The 17,840-nt window shown below is 31.4% G+C and overlaps 3 protein-coding genes across 4 annotated transcripts in view; 2 read left to right on the top strand and 1 right to left on the bottom strand.

Annotated features, from left to right (window-relative positions):
* Positions 1–351: 351 nt before the first annotated feature.
* LOC123674849 (zinc finger protein 2-like) lies at positions 352–3,169 on the top strand. Its single transcript, XM_045609957.1, has 6 exons — positions 352–644; positions 1,160–1,450; positions 1,547–1,796; positions 1,975–2,164; positions 2,449–2,734; positions 2,848–3,169. The coding sequence occupies exons 1-6, from the start codon at positions 471–473 to the stop codon at positions 3,070–3,072; spliced, it is 1,416 nt and encodes a 471-aa protein (XP_045465913.1). The 5' UTR covers positions 352–470; the 3' UTR covers positions 3,073–3,169.
* A 583-nt stretch (positions 3,170–3,752) lies between these two features.
* On the bottom strand, positions 3,753–4,924 carry LOC123674855 (NF-kappa-B-repressing factor-like). The gene has a single exon (XM_045609968.1). It carries the CDS (start codon positions 4,776–4,778, stop codon positions 3,861–3,863), a length of 918 nt encoding a protein of 305 aa, XP_045465924.1. The 5' UTR covers positions 4,779–4,924; the 3' UTR covers positions 3,753–3,860.
* A 425-nt stretch (positions 4,925–5,349) lies between these two features.
* Positions 5,350–17,840, top strand: part of LOC123674845 (moesin/ezrin/radixin homolog 1) — a 31,779-nt gene continuing 19,288 nt past the window's right edge. Inside the window, exons 1-2 of one of the 2 annotated variants that reach the window (XM_045609952.1) lie at positions 5,350–5,520; positions 6,411–6,446. In XM_045609952.1, coding sequence (XP_045465908.1) covers positions 6,435–6,446 — 12 coding nt within the window. In that variant the 5' untranslated portion in view covers positions 5,350–5,520; positions 6,411–6,434. Of the gene's footprint in view, positions 5,521–6,410; positions 6,447–9,161; positions 9,408–17,840 lie in introns of those variants that run through there. The other variant, XM_045609951.1, reaches the window with a different exon arrangement.

Raw genomic sequence — 17,840 nt, 5'->3', positions numbered from 1 at the left:
CTCTATTAGAAAACAGCCGTACCTTTACATATTTGGTCCTTCAAATATAATATTTAAGAGAATACGACTTTGTTTAAAATTGGATATCCATGATCCTGACAAAAAGCTTTCTGTTTTATCTTTTACCGACTTATTAAATAATTCTATGTATTCTTTTTGGGGGCGCTATCATCGTTTTAATCTAAACTATAAATTTCCTGCATAATTATAGTCTATTAGAATTTTTACATATAAATATCACTAAACAAATACAGGTTGTAATTGGAATTTTGTTAAAAGAACCTTGATACCGATTATCGACCCATAGACTTACCGACCTAACTATTTTATTCTATGGGCAGTCATGAACCGCCATTACTGTTAGCGTCAGATAAAGTAGTGAACGACAAAATACGTTTGTCATCAAGAATAGTGCAAATTGTAGGAAACTGATTTACCTTTAATTCAATCTCTTGTTTTGAGAATTCAAAATGAAAACATACAGCAGGAAAAAAGCTAGCGATATCCAAGAGGAAGAAGTTATTGTAGATTTGAATGAATTATGTAGACTGTGTATGAACAAAGAGAATGAATTGGTGTCAATTTTTGCTAAAGATGATCCAATCCCTCTAACTCTGAGAATTTTGTCTTGTGTTTCTTTGGAGGCGAGTTCATAATTTTTATTCTATAAATATTCAAGGAACCTGCGAAATTCATGGTTCCTGTTTTATAACTTTATGTGACAATTCCAGGCATTTCATGAATTTGAAAAAAGATTTCTTAGTAAATTTTGATATTTACTAAAAAATTTTCTGAGATTTAACTTTTAGAATGCTGTAAAATGACTGAATTTAATGTAAAAACTATTTAAACAATTTGATTGTTTGGATTGTAATTTTTTTAATGGAAATGTATCAATTCTATAATTTTTTATTTGATAAATTTGGCCTTTACTTGATAAAAATTCAGTATTAAATGAAATTTAACAAAAGTTAATCTCTACACAACATTTCTCTGTACACCTTGAATATTATGCCTTTTGAAGTCTTGCTGTGAGTTTTATTTTAGTTTTGGATAAAATGTGAAATGTCTACAATATTGAGGTTCACAAGATTGCATTTAAATTTGAAAAACTATGTTTATAATATTGATCTCATCTTTTTTTTTTTCAATATTATAGATTTTGGAAGGTGATGGTCTTCCAAATAAAATATGCCACCCATGCAAATTTCAGATCTCAACATTTTTCAATTTTCGGAAAAAGTGTGAAAGTACAGATTCCAAACTAAGACATCTCGTTAAAGATTTCAGTAAAGAAGATGATAATGAAATTGAATATGAAGATGAAGATCAGGAAATGGAAGAAACAGTTCAAGAGCCAAATGACCCAGAAACACCACAATCTAAATCTCAATCTACCTCTGAAAATTCTAATGCAAAAGGAGAAGATGATTTAATGGGAATAGGTCAAGTACGTTATTAATAAAAACTAGCTTATAAAATATAACAGTCAAAGAACTGAATCATTTTAAGATTATTATGAGCTTAATAATTTTTATTTATTTAGGTGACCTATATCCAACCTCCTGATGAAAATGATGATCCTGAAAACATAACTCTGCCTTCAGAAGTGGAATTCATCAACAAGAATGCATGTACATTAGAAGGATCAGAACAAAAGAAAGGTGTAGAAGAAGATAATACAGAAAATAATTCTAATATTTTCATAATTGATAATGAGAATCAACAAGGATTAGACGATAATAATCTAGATGCAATTGCTGATGCTGTTAAGGCCACTTTAGCATCACAACCAGGTAACAGAAAAAATAATTCTCTTATTATATTTTCTCATTTGTTATCATCCTTCTATTTATCTTTCATTCTTAAATTCATATTTATGACCTTTCCAATATTATATGTTTATACTCAAGTTTTTGTAACCTAGTCTGTACATACACTTTACTGATAATTGTTTCTTCACTTATATTTAAGAATTAAAACTAAGCGGACAAATTCAACTGAAAGTGAATAATTCAGAAGGAAAGAGCACACAAGTTGAAATAACCACTGAAGATGGATCTGTAATTATTATGGAATTGATGACTGAAGATGCTCCTGAAATTATTCCTCCATCTATTCCTGAAGAAAAGAAGAATGATGATGGAGAATTGGAAATCTTTAAGTAAGAACTTCTTTATCTACTATTTAAACAGAACTAAGTTAAAAAGTACCAGAAATTAATCAATGACAAAATATGTATTATGCATTTGATATAAAGTGCCAAAATTACAAACTAATTGAGGACAACTGTGCCAAGTTAGCATTAAAAAGAATTTTGGCAATTCCTTTAACAATTCTTTGTAAATAATTGATTATTAGTACTTTCTTCATAGTTGGATATCAAACATTAAGATGTTTTAATTCCTAGAATTGGGAATCTTAACAATATTGTTTTTTCCTACAAAGGTGTCCAAATTGTCCAAAATCATTTTCCCGGAGAATCCAATTAAGACGACATGAATCTGTGCACATGCAACAACGGGGATTCAGTTGCGGAATATGTGAAAAGTGGTTCCCAACAAAATCAGCACTTACACGCCACGAAAGGATTCATACAGGGGAGAGACCATTCCAGTGTGAAGTTTGTCAAAAGAGTTTCGCACAAAAGGAAATTTTATTCAGGCATCTTATGACGCACACAGGGCAAAAACCCTATAACTGTCCTCATTGTCCCAAGGGTTTCACACAGAAGGTTAGTGTTACATATTTTCTCGTGTATATTCATTATTTTCATAACAGGGGGCTATCAAAACACAATTTCACAAGGTTCAAAAACTAGTTCAACTTCCTTTTTTTTTTTTGCAGGAACCACTTCGAGTACATTTACGTAGCCACGTTGTAACAGACGAGAGTGATATCCAACTGCATTATTGTTCCCTATGTCCTAAAATTTTCTGCCATGCGTCTGGTTTGAGCCGGCATCTCGTTACTCATACTGGTAAAACTTTCAAGTGTCAAGAATGCGATAAGACCTTTACCGACAAATCTTCTTTAAAGAGGCACCATAGGCAAACTGGTCACATGGGTTGAACAACAAAATGGAATACAAGAGTTTTATTTATTAAATTTGGCATCTTAAATGTATGTAACTGCAAACTTATTTACAAAATATAATATTTTGTCTCTCTTTTGCTTCATTTTTGACATCATAAACACGAATATTATGACTGATAATGTTATTATGTGGTTTGAAAGGAAGATTAAGGGTATAACATAAGTAATTCAATTCATTTTTCAATTACTTCATGGAAATCCATAGTAAATATAAATAAATTTGATTGACCACTGTTGAATTTGTTTTCCTAGTAATACATTAAAAAAATTATAGTTGAAGTTCTAATCATTTTTTATTTATAATCCGCTATCTGAGGTAGATCTACCTCGATATATTTTGATTTGTTATGCATATTTTGTCATCAACAAAAAATCTTGCAATTTATAGATTTCTTGATGAATTATAACTTTTCAAGGATATAAAACAAAGAATATAAGTGGAAGTGTGATTACCATGTTAAAAAAACAAAATTTTGAAATAAAAATATTTTATTGCAAACTTGGAGATCTATTATTACAATTGTCCATAATTCAGAAAATAGATATATTTTCAAGAATATACCAATAATTGTGAAATTTTTTTCAATTTTCCAAATGAATCAAATTTTGAAATTAAAATTTCCAATTTCTTGTGGATAAATAGTTTCATTGATAATATGTTGCATTTAAAATTAGTTTTCAACTTTCCTACACTATTCACACTGGTAAATGAAGGTTAGTAATATCAATTGTGAAGGTGAAATAACATATAAACATTCAAACACCTATCTGTTCAATTCAAAATGTTTAAAATTTTCTGGTATTTTAAGGATATAACTACTACTTTCTCCTCCAGCCTTCAATAATTGCCGAACTATATCCGAACGGTTTATTTTCCTACTAACTGTTATTCTTCTGTCATCTCCTTTGCCTTCACTTTTGGATTTCAAATTAAACCTTCTAGCTGTCTTATGAATAGCTTCTCTTTCAGATTTTGTGAATGATGAATCAAAAGCTAATATAGTAAATTTATTAGATTTTGAAAAGTCCTTCAATATTTTTGTGACTTCTTTTAAAATATTTTTATTTCCTAGTCCTTGCCTATCAACATTTTCATAAAGTTGAACGTTTTCAACTCTTCCCTGTTGCTTAGAACCCAAACCACCCCCAAGCCAACCCATCTTGAGCATCATATTATGTGCTGTACTACCAGGTTTGTTGAAATCTGAATCGGATAACAATGGACTTTCAAATTTCTTCATCAAATCGTCTTCCGTAATGTCTGTATGATCTCTATTTCTCACTAGGACAAAGCAGTCTTTCTTAAGTAAATCCAGTGCATCTTTTGCTAACTCATGTTTAGCATCTTGTTTATTTTCAAATCTTTTGAAACTACCAGAGCAGATTATTTCATTCCCAATAAATAAGTTGTAATCATTAGTTTTCTTATCTATATCAACATTAATACTCATTTGCAATACTGACAAAGAATTTTGAAGAATATTGAGTGGACTATCAGAAGTCCCACCATAATAAATAACAAGTTGTCCTCGAATACCAGGCTGGCCAAATACAGCATCAACTAAGGAATCACATTGGTCCGTATCTGCATGAGAATCAATATTTGTTGCTGAAGAATCATTAGCAGATTTCACAAATTTTATTCCAGACGTAAAGTCAGTGTAGCTACAACCAGCTGCCATGTTTATAATTCATAATCTTATTTCTTTATGGGTATGATATTATCTGCAGTAATATCTCACTTTTGAAAGATCCTCAATTATATAAAATAAATGAGGTATTCATATATTTTGTCAATGTTTACATATTTCAGATGTCAACAAACATAGAAAAATAGAAACCACTAGGCGCTGAACTATAGAATTCTACAATTGTAGAAAAAAAAATTTTTAGACATCTTAATTATAACCAACTATAATTGATATTATAAACTTATAAATTGGAAAAGAGTTTAACTATATGAGGCTAAGTTGAATCAAAAAGTCGAATTCTTATTCATACCCATCAAAAATTTTTGTTGAAGTGAATGTAGCTAGCCCCTTTCCATTGAAAGAAAGATCTTTTTCAAACTTAAAATGATCAGAATAACAGAATTTTCCCACTTCTTATCAGAAAAATTCGATTTGTTAATCCCATTTTTATAATAATATTATTCTATGTCTATGCATTGTCCATCTTGACTAGCGCCACCTGTGAACATAGCAATTAACTAAAATTTTTATGGGAGTCTTTAATAGGACACTGTCTTATGACAAATTGAAATTTCTCCACTTCTTTAGTCATTTCTTACTTCAGTTGACGTTTTGTCATATTTATTTGTCGTGTTCATGTTATAAGAAAGGGTGTGTGCCCAAGAGTGTTTAAGTTTAGGCGTTGTTGATGCAGTTTTTGAAAGATTTACCGTCAAAACAGCCTTATTTCTAGGTAAGTACGATAGCTTTAGAATCTCAGTGGGCTGTTTATGACAGTGAGCGTCATATTCATTATCAACTGTTACAATACCGGTACAGCGAATTAGAAAATGCATCTAGAGGTACATACTTGATACCTGGCTTTATATGCAAAATTGTAGCTTCATACATGAAACACTTGGAAAAACAAATGAGAGGATGAAATTGAAAATTGCAAAGGAGATTTGCAAGTTATCTTTTTAATTTTTTAAATTGCAGAAGTAGTCTAGCTTTTGACGACCTATATCACCTGTAACCTCTAATGTGATGACTACTGCCAACTAGTAATGGGCATACGTGAAACTTGAGTAAATAACCGGATTTATTTATGCTAACTATTCCATTATCGCCAATTTCTTTTATTTTAACAGAAGTTGGAATCGCTGAAATTTAAATTGTTTTGATGGCACTTAGAACATAACTATTTTTAAATTTTATAAAGTAGCTGTGCGGTTGGTTTCAATTATATTAAATAGGCATTGGTAAGTCAAATACGATTTACCTCAAGAATATGGAATCCTTGAGATTGACTGGTGATAGTTTCTTTAGGTTCATAGTAAATTGTTTATACTTTCTGGTAATTCCAACTAGAGTTTATGAATCAATGTATTCGTTCTGACAGTTGTTCCCTAAATGTAATTTGAGTTTGGTGCTTCAAATTCTGAGTGAATTGAAACAAAAAAGTTTTCAATTTCAATTCAATCGAGCATTCTTTGAATTAAAAATTTCTAAATATGTAGATATTTACATTTCTTCCAATAAAGAAATTAAGTATATTGTCGAATGTTGACTTTTCCAATTATCTTAAGTACTTATCTAGGTACTCTTAGGAATATGACATTATTACATAGATTTGTTTTTCAGATATAAGCTCAAAACTGGTTCAAAATGCCGAAATCGGTAAGTGGAAAAAATCTAAGTTAACTTTCTAAATCATCCAATTCAAAACCTGCTTAATGTATATTTACTAATACTTTCACAGAAGTCACCTTATTAATTATTGAATGCCACACATATTTGAATAAATATTTTTCAATAACTGGTCAATGAAGTATAGTTGAAACATTTTGAATAATTAGTTTTTAAATGATTCGTTTTCGCTTTCCACATTTCAAGTCGATTTAAGCATGCATTACGATTTATCATTGATTTGATTGATGGTCAGCTATTCGAAAAAATTATTCAAATTCAATACATCATCGATCCAAGAAAGTTTTTCGATTTCAGGATCGGGAAATCGAAATAATTTTTCATTTTATATTTAATTTCTCAACAATGAGGTTTAACAGAGCTTCAAGAATAATATCGTGATTAAAAATTCACGTGATACTGATGTTTTGAAGCACGCAAAGTCTCTTTATTTATTTATATCTATTCGTGGACAAAATAACTATTATTTTTGTTTTGAACTTTTGAATGCTACATATAGATAGTAATATGTGTATTCAAAATTTCATAGAATTATTACAAGGAATTTGGGTAGAAAATTCTAGAGTACGCTATCTTATACTTTATTCAGAAACTACAAAATACGATTGCAAGAAATTTTAAAAGGTGCACAATTCGAGAAACCCAAGAAAACTACTATTTTTACAAATACACAAATTATTGATTTGTTAAATAATGCTCCCGATTAAGTTTATTTAATGGCCGAGCTTGTTGCTATTTTTGAGATAACAGGAGCTTGTTGAATTTTGAAATTAGCCAGTTAACATTGGATGATATTGTCAACAATGTTTACCTTTACTTAAATGTATACATACATATCCGAGAAAAAAGTACTGACGTGAGAAAATCAGGACAGCGGCAGTTTTTGAGTCGTCGTTATTCATGGGCCTATTGTGCCCGTGGAGACCACAAAACTGCATACCTATGAAATTTTATTTATTATGTCATCGTTGTCGGTTAGTTTATCTCTAGATGGCGGGGGTTGTTTCTGAAAATAGGTGCTTCATTTAAAAAAAAATATTTTCAGTTGCCATCAGTGGCGTACAAGAAAGGTATCGTGGTCCCTTTTCTCACCCCCCCTTTTTTACGCCACTAGTAAAATAATAAAAATTATGCATTTTCTGGATTCAATTTTGAGTAAATAATGTATACTAGTTTGAATCCGGAAAAACTTACTGTTTTCAAGATCTGTAAATGCGCTCTCATGAATAGAAATATACTAGTAATGAAAAATTTGTTCGGCAGAAATTAATTTTACAATCCCAATTACTGGTTCAACTTAATATTCAACAAAAAAAAATGACACTTTCAAATGTAACTGATTTTTTTTTTTTCAAAATAGACTCATTACCCATTGAAGGGTTCCAATACTATATGTTTTTCTGCTAGAAAGCAGCTTGTTATTTGGACTAGTAATTGAGATTGTAAAATAATTTCTGCCAAAAAAAATTTTTTCCTTACTAGTATGTTCGTATTCAGAAAAGCGCAATCATCTTGAAAATGGTTAGTTTTTTCATTCATATATTTTCCACTCAAAGTTTAATGGGGAATGAAAAAAATGCATAATTTTTGTGATTTTACCAGTGGCGTAAAAAATAGAGGAGAAAAAAAACTGTGATGCCTTTTTTGTACGCCACTGGCGGCAACTGAAAATGTGATTTTTTCTCGAAATTGAGCACCTATTGATTACAAACAGTCTTTCAAATTTAATTGAAAAATTTATTAAATCAAGAATGAATTCGATTTGGCACCACAGATTTGGACACCTGTATATGGCGCTTGTGGCGCGATCAACATGATTATATGAATCAAGCATGAAATCAATCTAAATGGCAATTTCATCGAAATATTCGATTTTTTTTTCTGGATATTTTGGGGTTTTGACTACACTATAAACCCTAAACTTTGCACGAAGCTTGAAATTGTCATCTTTTGAAGCTTGGTACCATAGAGTAATGAACATAGATAGAGGGAGCATACGCAATGTTTACATGTCCCCAACATGGTTAGATTACGTAGTTGGATTGTGATATATTCTCAAATCCACAATTTTACTATATCGTTATGAATGTATATTATATTGAATAAAATATATTTATTTGAGTGATTCCCGATTAAATATGCAAATTTTAATATTTGGAATCCGATATATTTCCTAATTTTCGAATTTATAAAAAGTAGAATTTTTTTTTTTCTGTATCTACCTGCTGAAATCCAAGGTTTGGCAACTTTGGCTCTCCTAGTGTCATCGGCTGTTTCACGTCGTTTGGCGCGCTTGAAGTTTGTTTTCTGAATTTCTGATATTCTTAGGTATTTATTACAATATATTTTGAGTTAATATGAAACGTTGATTCACTATGGGACATAAGAAGTGCGTTCTTTGTAGAGAAACTCGCGAATTGAGTGAAATATCGTATCACTGATATATTTTTATTTCCGCGCGCTTAATGTCAAATTTGATAGTTCATGTTGGGGGCAAAATTTGCTCACTGAAAATGACATATGCTCCCTCTATCTATGTTTATTATTCTGAACTTTGAACCAACGAGAAAAATAAGTGGTATGGTACTGGAGGTATCACTGAAAATAATGCATCTAAATTTAACCCCTTTGCGAGGGAACTCGTCATCCTTATTGTTTTTTTTTTGTCGCGCAGTGTACGCAGTCGAAGTCCAACGGTTCTCCGCTCGCTAGCCTGCAACAGGTGCGCGCGGCATCTGCAGGAGTCGCTCCCAGATACACCTCTGTACGACGAGTCAGTTCATTTGCCGGCTTCTTCGCGGTTCAGTCTGCGGCTCTCGGTGATTCGAATTGTTCGTGCCGTATATTTTATTGTAGTCGGTGATTTCACCCTGTTCTTTTGTGCCTGTTGCGGACTGCTGAAGATCGGCCATCATGGTGTCCGGAAAACTGGTAGGTCATTCGCGAAATTTTTGCGAGATTTCAACGATAAGATCTGTACGGGGTGTCCCAAAATCTGGTGTTTCCGATAGGGAGTGGGGATTAGGTTTTTGGATTAGTTGGTGGTTCTTCCTTTGTTTTCAGGCCTCGTTCTATTTTTCTGACAAACTAATAAAAGTAGTATTCATTTTCGACCACCTTTTTCTGTTTTCGAGTTTTAAGCGAAAATTAGAAAAATGGCGATATCGAAAAAAAATTATATTTCCGCTAATACTGTTGATAGAGCTCTGAAATTAAGACATTTTACAGGCACTTTTTCACCTAGAATCCAGTGGCTTGCTCGTCTTTTTTGAAATAATTTATAATTAAGACGGTTTGAACCAAAGTTGTGTTTCTTAAATCGGAAAATTAGATTTCTGTGCCATTTTTTGCAAGCTTAATTTTTACTGATTTCAAAATATTCACCGCATGATTTGCATCAATATAAAAAATAGAAAATGGTCAAAAAACCTCTTTTCATGTGAGAGTCCCAATATTTCTATGATTTTAACTGTTGATGAGACAAAAAAATGGAGTTTTCTATATAAAGAGCCGTCTCTTTCCATCAATCTCATTATTTCTATGCTTTTTACTAATTTCTACAAAATTCGAAACTTGATATTTTATAACTTTTTGTATCTCAAAATGGATCTGACTGTTTCAATCGATACAGTTTGATGAGATGGATACATCATTTTATAGGTCTCCAGAATGAATACATACAAGTACTACTACATATTTCAAATAGCATATGAACTAACGCATATATGATTAAACTCAACAATTCAATTTGGAAAGGAACTAAAGAGAAATTTAAGACCTAATAGTGATAACCCAAATCATACGATGTTGTATCAAATCATTAAGAATTATTCTTTCAAAAAATGACACATAAATATAGTGTTCCCAATTAAAAAAAAAACATAGGTAACTTTGGTTCATAGTTTCGTAATCGAAAGTTCTTCTAAAAAACGAGCAAGCCACTGGATTCTACGTAAAAAGTGAAGTAAAAGTTGTAGTGCTAAAACTTCGAAATTTGCCCACCCTATACAGGGTGTCCCTAAATCTGTTGTTTCCGACAGTGGTAGAGATTATGTTTTTGGAGTAGTTGGTGGTTCTTCTTTTGTTTTCAGAGCGGAAATTATTGGCAGTTTTGAGGGATCTGTTGTATTCTTGACTAATCGAAATTATGGTTTTGAATTTTGTGATAATATTTCACAAAAAAAATTGTATTTACTCATTTTATGGTACGATTCAATATTTTCGAATACTAAAAGTTCTGAAACGCGCATTTTTCAACTATAATTTATATATTTTCATAACACAGAATATCTCAATCGAAAATGATTGAATTTCCGAATTTGAACTTTATTCAACTTTATAGTTGTTAAATTATCTAACAAACCGTTCCATCTTATACTTCTTCGTCATCAATTCATTTTCACGGAATGTAAATGATCTAACAAGTAAGTGAAAAAATTAATGTATCAGTGTATTCAACTTGTAATATGTAAATATGAACCATGTATTTGACGTCAATTAACTGAAAAATAAATTGCAAAGCTCTGGCTTCCAGCAGTTTTACGAGTATCAAGGTTTTGAAATATCGGTTTATCAATGTGAGGTTAATAAAATATTGTGTTAAATTTTCGATATTTTCATCGATATCTTTGACGTACTACAAGATCAAAACGAACTCAGTTGGTATTTTTGTGTGATTTATATTTAATTTACTAATGAAATTGATTTCAATCTTGATTCGAAAAGTCATTCGTAGATCTTTTGTTATTTGTTTTTCTTTCACATCGGAAAAGTATTTTATTTTGAAAAAATTGTTGGTTGAAAAATAGGATAGATTCAATTTGATCAATTATGGCGAATGAGGTATTTTTGCTCAATTTGTATTTAGATCAATTAGAAAGTTGTAACGCAATGAATGAAAGCGATTTTTAATCATGGTGAAGATTTTTGTTCCTTGTTTTAGGCAGTTGTACTTTAAATGTCATGTTTTAAAATTTCTCAAAAATATTAGTTAAGTAAATTTCAACTAAGCTACAATCAAAAATAGTAAAAAGGCTAATTTATTATGGAGTGACGTAAAAATAATAAATAAACCTTTAAGTTTATGCCATCGTTTTTATTGTTATTCAAAAACAATCAAATATTTGAACAATTATCGCCTATCTTGGCTAGTAATTTGCGTTTAAGAAGGTAATTATTTGTTTTTTCTCTCTTGACAACCTTGGAAGTGTCCAAGAAAAAAGTTAATATCAAAATCTTAAATACATGATTGGCTTTTCACCTGAAAACTTCTGTTATTTCAACAGTTTTTAAGTTATATAACCTATTAAAATAGATAAAAAAAGTTTTATGTCTTATGAATTCAATAGATTTTCTTAGAAAATAAGCAGAGGAATTTGTAATTTCGTATTTATATTATAATTCCAATATTATCATTATAATTACTTTTTTATCCCATGTGGCGGGAAATTTCGTTTCGATGTAGTCATAAGAACCATAGAAAATTCAATCAGAAAATGTGAAGAGAAATACGCAATATTTCTGTGACTACAGATCCGACCGAATTGATATTTCTCATGTCTACATACATATAAAGAAAAACAATGTCAAGTCTTCAGCAAAATTTCAGTGTCATCTGCCAACTGCAGTTATCATCAGATAACTGCAACTTGGATATTAATCCAAGTATGCACTTAGCGCAAGAATGAACGAACTCTTAAAAACTCTTGACTTAACGTCAGAGCTTCCTTCATTTTTATACATTTGACGTACTGCAACCTATTATTTGGAGCCTGTTGTTGAGTCAAACGATGAGCTAAAGATTCGTTTTTTCATCAAGCAAAAAAACGTTGATCCCAACTTTTTTGCTCGTTTTTAGTGGATGCCTTAATATGAATATAACTGATGCAGCGAAAAAAACCTGAAAGATGTTTCATGTATAGGTGAACTGAAGTTCGTAATTATCGTGGCCATACTCATTAATTTATTGACCTTTGATGTATAGGAGGATTCACATGGTTACCTGTTTCCGTATTTCCAGTTCAATTTGAAACATAATAATTACGTTCGCCAGTATCATACTATTCCAACGGTATTCGTTTCGACTGTTTTTTTATAGAATCTAATCAAAATTTGCCGTGATGAAGTATTCTCGTTTGATTGAATTAATTATTATAGAAAATAGATCATTAAATGTAAGAGAGATTTTCTGTAATAACTACATTCGAAAACAAAACTCTTGTAAAAGCTCACAGTATATTGATAAAAAATTCTATGACAGATCCGACCGAGTTGAAATTTTCATATGTATAATATAACATTTTCAAGTCTCATGTTAAAAGCATTGTCAGAACCATAAAATTCAAGCAGAATATCGTAACGCAAAGTACTAAAGACTTACATCAGTTACAATTCCAAATGATTATATTGGCAACTCTGTATTATTTTTTTACATTTCTTATGTCATTTGTGTTAACTAGGTTATGTGATTTAATCATATAAAAATACAAACTTCAACAACGTTTATTAAGAATTTTTTAAATTGTTTCATCAAAATTAGTGCTCATTTGTGAATGGGTACTGAGAGGCATTTTGGAAGAACGTTATTCAGTAAATCGAGTCAATATTCGTCATATTGTAGACAAATTTGAAATTGGTAGTAAGTACGGCCCAGTATTTCGTGTATCACAAATGGGCACTGAATTTTATGAAACAATTCAACTATTTCCAAACATTGTTGAAGCGTGCATCTTTTCATGATAAAATGACATAAGAAATGTCTAAAAATATTACACAGTGTTGCCATTACAAGCATTTTAAATTGTGTAATTCCTATTGGAAAACCCCTCAGAGTAATAAACATAGAAGGAGGGAGTATATGCCATTTTCAGTAAGCAAATTTTGTCCCCAACATATCAAATTTGAGGTGAAGTGCGGGGAAATGAAAATATATCAGTAATACGATATTTCACTCAATTCGCGAGTTTCTCCACAAAAAACGCACTTCTTATGTCCCATAGTGAATCAACGTTTCATATTAACTCAAAATATACTGAAATAAATACCTAAATATATCAGAAATTCAAAAAACAAACTTCAAGCTCGCCAAACGACGTGAAACAACCGATGACACTAGGAGAGCAAAAGTTGCCAAACCTTGGATTTCAGCAGGTAGATACAGAAAATAATAAATATTCTGCTTATTATAAATTCGACAATTAGGAAAATAGGGGATTCCAAATATTGAAACTTGAATATTTAATCGGAAATCACTCAAATAAATATATTTCATTCATTATAATATACATTCATAACGATATAGTAAAATTGTGGATTTGAAAATATATTACAATCCGACAACGTAATATAACCATGTTGGGGGCATGTAGAAATTGCGTATACTCCCTCTATCTATGTCTATTACTCTATGGAAAACCCCTTTTAGATTTGCGCGAAATAAAATATTTAAATTAAGATGTCTAAAAACCAGGTGTATGGACTGATTAGATTTTGTTTTGCCAATTTTGAAAATATAAGTTAAGTTTCGTTAAGTCAACTGTAGGTAGCGCTATTCACAAATTATGAGAGATTCTTGTTATTTATTATTTATGAGTTTTATGAAATTTTGCACCCATGTATCTTGCATTATATTTATGACCTGTGTAAGCAATTCTTGAAATTGTAAGAACACCTCAACTCCAATGAATTCTCTATTTCAAATACATAATATTTGAATTCATTCTAGTGAACCATAGATAAACTAAGATTAGTTTGTCTATGTAGTGAACGTTTTGTGTTTTGTTTCACGACTTTAAACGATCATACTCGGTTACACATCGCTTCTTATTGGCCAGGATCGGGTTTCAATTAATGAATGCTATCAAAATCAAAGGAAAAAAGATCGAAATGACAAGTAAGATATTGCGGCGCCGCCACGAACTAAAACTAATATTTTCAATTTGGTCAAATGTAATTTCATTCAAAAATTGACTAGTGCATTCACCATGTTTTTACACATCTTAATTCAAATATTGTCTGGATTGGATTTCATCTAGCCTCAATCTGTCATAGGTTGTCCAATGATCCGGATTGGTCTGAATGAAATTTACTAGATCATGTTTTAATTTATAACGAACAATCTGCTGTTGTTCCAAGGCTCGACGTGACGAATTGAATAACACATTTTAAATTGTTCGCAGACGCCACGGATGGTTATTACCGACATCCGTTATTGAATTTCGTTGATCTATTGAAAGTTAATTCGATTGATGATTTAGGCTCGGTTTCGGTTCCATTAACGCATGGTTTTCTTCGATTGGTCGATGTATATACGGGGTTTGGCGAGAAAATAATGGTGCTCTATGAAATACGCGAGGTTTCAATATTGCTCCAAGTTTATCTGAATCTCAGAGTAATAAACATAGATACAGGGAGCATATGTCATTTTCAGTAATCAGAGTTTGTCCCCAACATGAACTATCAAATTTGACATGAAGCTCGCGGAAATGAAAACATAACAGTGATACGCTATTTCACTCAATTCGCGAGTTTCTCCACTTAGAACGCACTTTTTATGTCCCATAGTAAATCAACGTTTCATATTAACTCAAAATATATTGAATTAAATACCTAAATATATCAGAAATTCAGAAAACAAACTTCAAGCGCGCAAAACGACGTGAAACAACCGATGATTGCCAAACCTTGGATTTCAGCAGGTAGATACAGAAAATAATAAATATTCTGCTTATCATGAATTCGACAATTAGGAAAAATATCGGATTCCAAATATTCAAATTTGTATATTTAATCGGGAATCACTCAAATAAATATATTTCGTTCAATGTAATATACATTCATAACGATATAGTGAAATTGTGGATTTGAAAATATATCACTATCCGACAATGTAATCTAACCATGTTGGGGACATGTAAAAATAACGTATACTCCCTCTATTGATGTTTATTACTCTATGGGTTTTTCTGATCAATATTCTGAGTTGAATTTGCTATGGTTCTGATAAAGCAATCAACCCACGAAGCTTGATAGTGTTAATTCATATCTATAACTACGCAAAATTTTAAATTGATAGAATATATTGTATTCTTTGAAGTATTTCTTTCAATATTCTTGAGTATTCCCTGATTATGAAAAAAGCCCACAATATTCATAAAATAGTTTGTTTACAGTGCTTCATTTTGCCACTTATTTCATGTGTGATGCGATTGTTGATTTCTAACATGAATACAATTATGAAACGATGAATCTATCCTATTTTTTTTTTAGTGAAAATTGAAATGTGCATAGTGGTTCAGAAAATGTTTATTAAGATTTACAACTTTATCGAAAACAGCATAGGTACTTTGGTGCATTGACAAACGCTTGTGTTTTCGTGTGAGGCTATGAGTTTTCTGTGTTTGCAATGTTAATGATACGATTTAAAATGCCATCATGATTTTGGCAACACTGTGTATTATTGATTGACATTTCTTATGTCAATAGGTTATGTCGTTTAATCATGGAAATAAGAATTATTAATTGTTGAGTTGTTTTATCAAGTTCAGTTCTCATTTGTGAATACTGAGAGAAATTTAAGAATAATTCATGGACGATATTATTCAGTTGATCGCCTCACTTTTCGTCGTATTATAGACAATTTTGAAAAGACAATTCACTTTCAAATTCGCTTATACAATACAGCGAATAGTGAGGCGATTAACTGAAAAATGTTTTCTCCCAGTATTTTCAGATGAGCACTGGTTCGATAAAAACAATTAATTAACTTTTTTGAAGCTTGTATCTTTCCATTATTAAATGACATAACCTCCCGAAGACAGCTGACATGGGAAATGTCGAACAATAATAAACAGTGTTCCTTCCTGACAGCAGATTTATTACAGTTAATGGATGGATCGAATATAAATTCATTATGTACGTAAAAATAGCAGTACGTTTGTTGATCAGCCGCAGATCGCAATAAAGTCACTGACCAGCTTAGTAACCCAATGCGAGGTTGTGAAAAAAAATTATTCCTGAAAGCACATCAGTGATCGACGTGAACCAAACGGTTCTGATTGAAACCTTTGGAAGCACCTCAATGACCAACGATCGCTTAGAAACGATATTCCATTCCATCCAGGCCGCCACGTCTCATTTATCCCGACGATTTTCGATCGAACTGTACCTATAATGAGATTCATTACTCACGGTAATGGCGGCACCGATCTCGCATTTATAGGTTACTTTTATTTCTGGCACCGATCTCTGTTGAATTAAATTTCATAGTTACTGGAGGGAGACTAAGCGGGTAACAAATGGCCTCCTGGTTGATATTCGGCCGTTTGTTTTGTGAATTATAATTGTAGATATTTGGAACCTTTGAAGTGAATGACATCATGGCATGCAGAACGATTTCCTCGTATGCGGTTGGAATTTTCAACTTCCTCGGTAGCTGAGAGGGAGAGCACTGGACTAGTGATTCGGAGGTTGTGGGTTCGAGTCCCGCTCGAGGAGGTACTTTTTCCGGAATTGAAAAGTTGTCTGAGGTCCTCATGATGATGTTATTTCCTTGTAATTAGTCCACAGACGTTTAAAAAATTACTATTTTCGAAACTTTGAGTGCGTTTTTGTGGATGATAGTTAAAAGTTTCAATGAAAGGGGGTATATCGGGTGTCCCAAGGTGAGTGGCCTATTAGATTATTATGGAAACTATTGATGGTAAAGATTTCAAATTTTGTGGATAGATATTTGGCCAAGTAAGGTACATTTTTGAAATAATTTCACATTTCCAGTGTTGCCGGATGTACGACAATTTGGCAACAACTTTGTTATTTTAAAAGGGACATCCGGTATTTCTATTTTTTTTATGATACTCCATAAAATATTAAATTTATTCACTTTTACTTTTCCATCCCTATCTTCAACGGTTTTTGAGTTAGTAATTATTTTTCGAAATTTTAGATCAAATTGGCGTATTACGAAAATGACTCTAGTTCGCTCAATATTTGAGATTTGAGTCAGAAATTTTACAAGTCGTTAGATATTGATCTGATCTGTGTCACTGCTTTCAAATTATGGTTGTCAATAATACAGGACGGACCAAAAAAAATCATCATTTGCCAAGTTACAAAATTGTAATAAAGTCTATTTTTTCAAATTAGACACCTAGTATATTTTTCAATTTTTGGAATCAGTACAACACACTCTACAATTTTTCTATTTACGTCCCTATACCTATCTCAACTGGATTCCGAGTTATATGCGTTTATTAGATTTCACATTGATTCAATAAGCGTTAATTTCTTTTGTTTTGTTATTTTCTCTATGTCGTTCATAGATCGATATATCAATGAATCAGTTCAATCCATAAATGTCAAAATAAA

This window comes from Harmonia axyridis, chromosome 3 (assembly GCF_914767665.1).
Source record: "Harmonia axyridis chromosome 3, icHarAxyr1.1, whole genome shotgun sequence".
NCBI lineage: Eukaryota > Metazoa > Arthropoda > Insecta > Coleoptera > Coccinellidae > Harmonia > Harmonia axyridis.
The sequence above is the reverse complement of the archived record's forward strand: the minus strand, read 5'-3'. Positions and strand labels throughout refer to the sequence as shown.

What these genes read in the sequence shown, in the direction of transcription:
- LOC123674849 (XM_045609957.1), top strand. Translation starts at nt 471, where the DNA reads ATGAAAACATACAGCAGGAAAAAAGCTAGCGATATCCAAGAGGAAGAA. An exon ending in ATTTAATGGGAATAGGTCAA is followed by an intron (nt 1,451 to 1,546) that starts GTACGTTATTAA and finishes TTATTTATTTAG; the next exon opens with GTGACCTATATCCAACCTCC. An exon ending in GGAGAATTGGAAATCTTTAA is followed by an intron (nt 2,165 to 2,448) that starts GTAAGAACTTCT and finishes TTTCCTACAAAG; the next exon opens with GTGTCCAAATTGTCCAAAAT.
- LOC123674855 (XM_045609968.1), bottom strand. Translation starts at nt 4,778, where the DNA reads ATGGCAGCTGGTTGTAGCTACACTGACTTTACGTCTGGAATAAAATTT.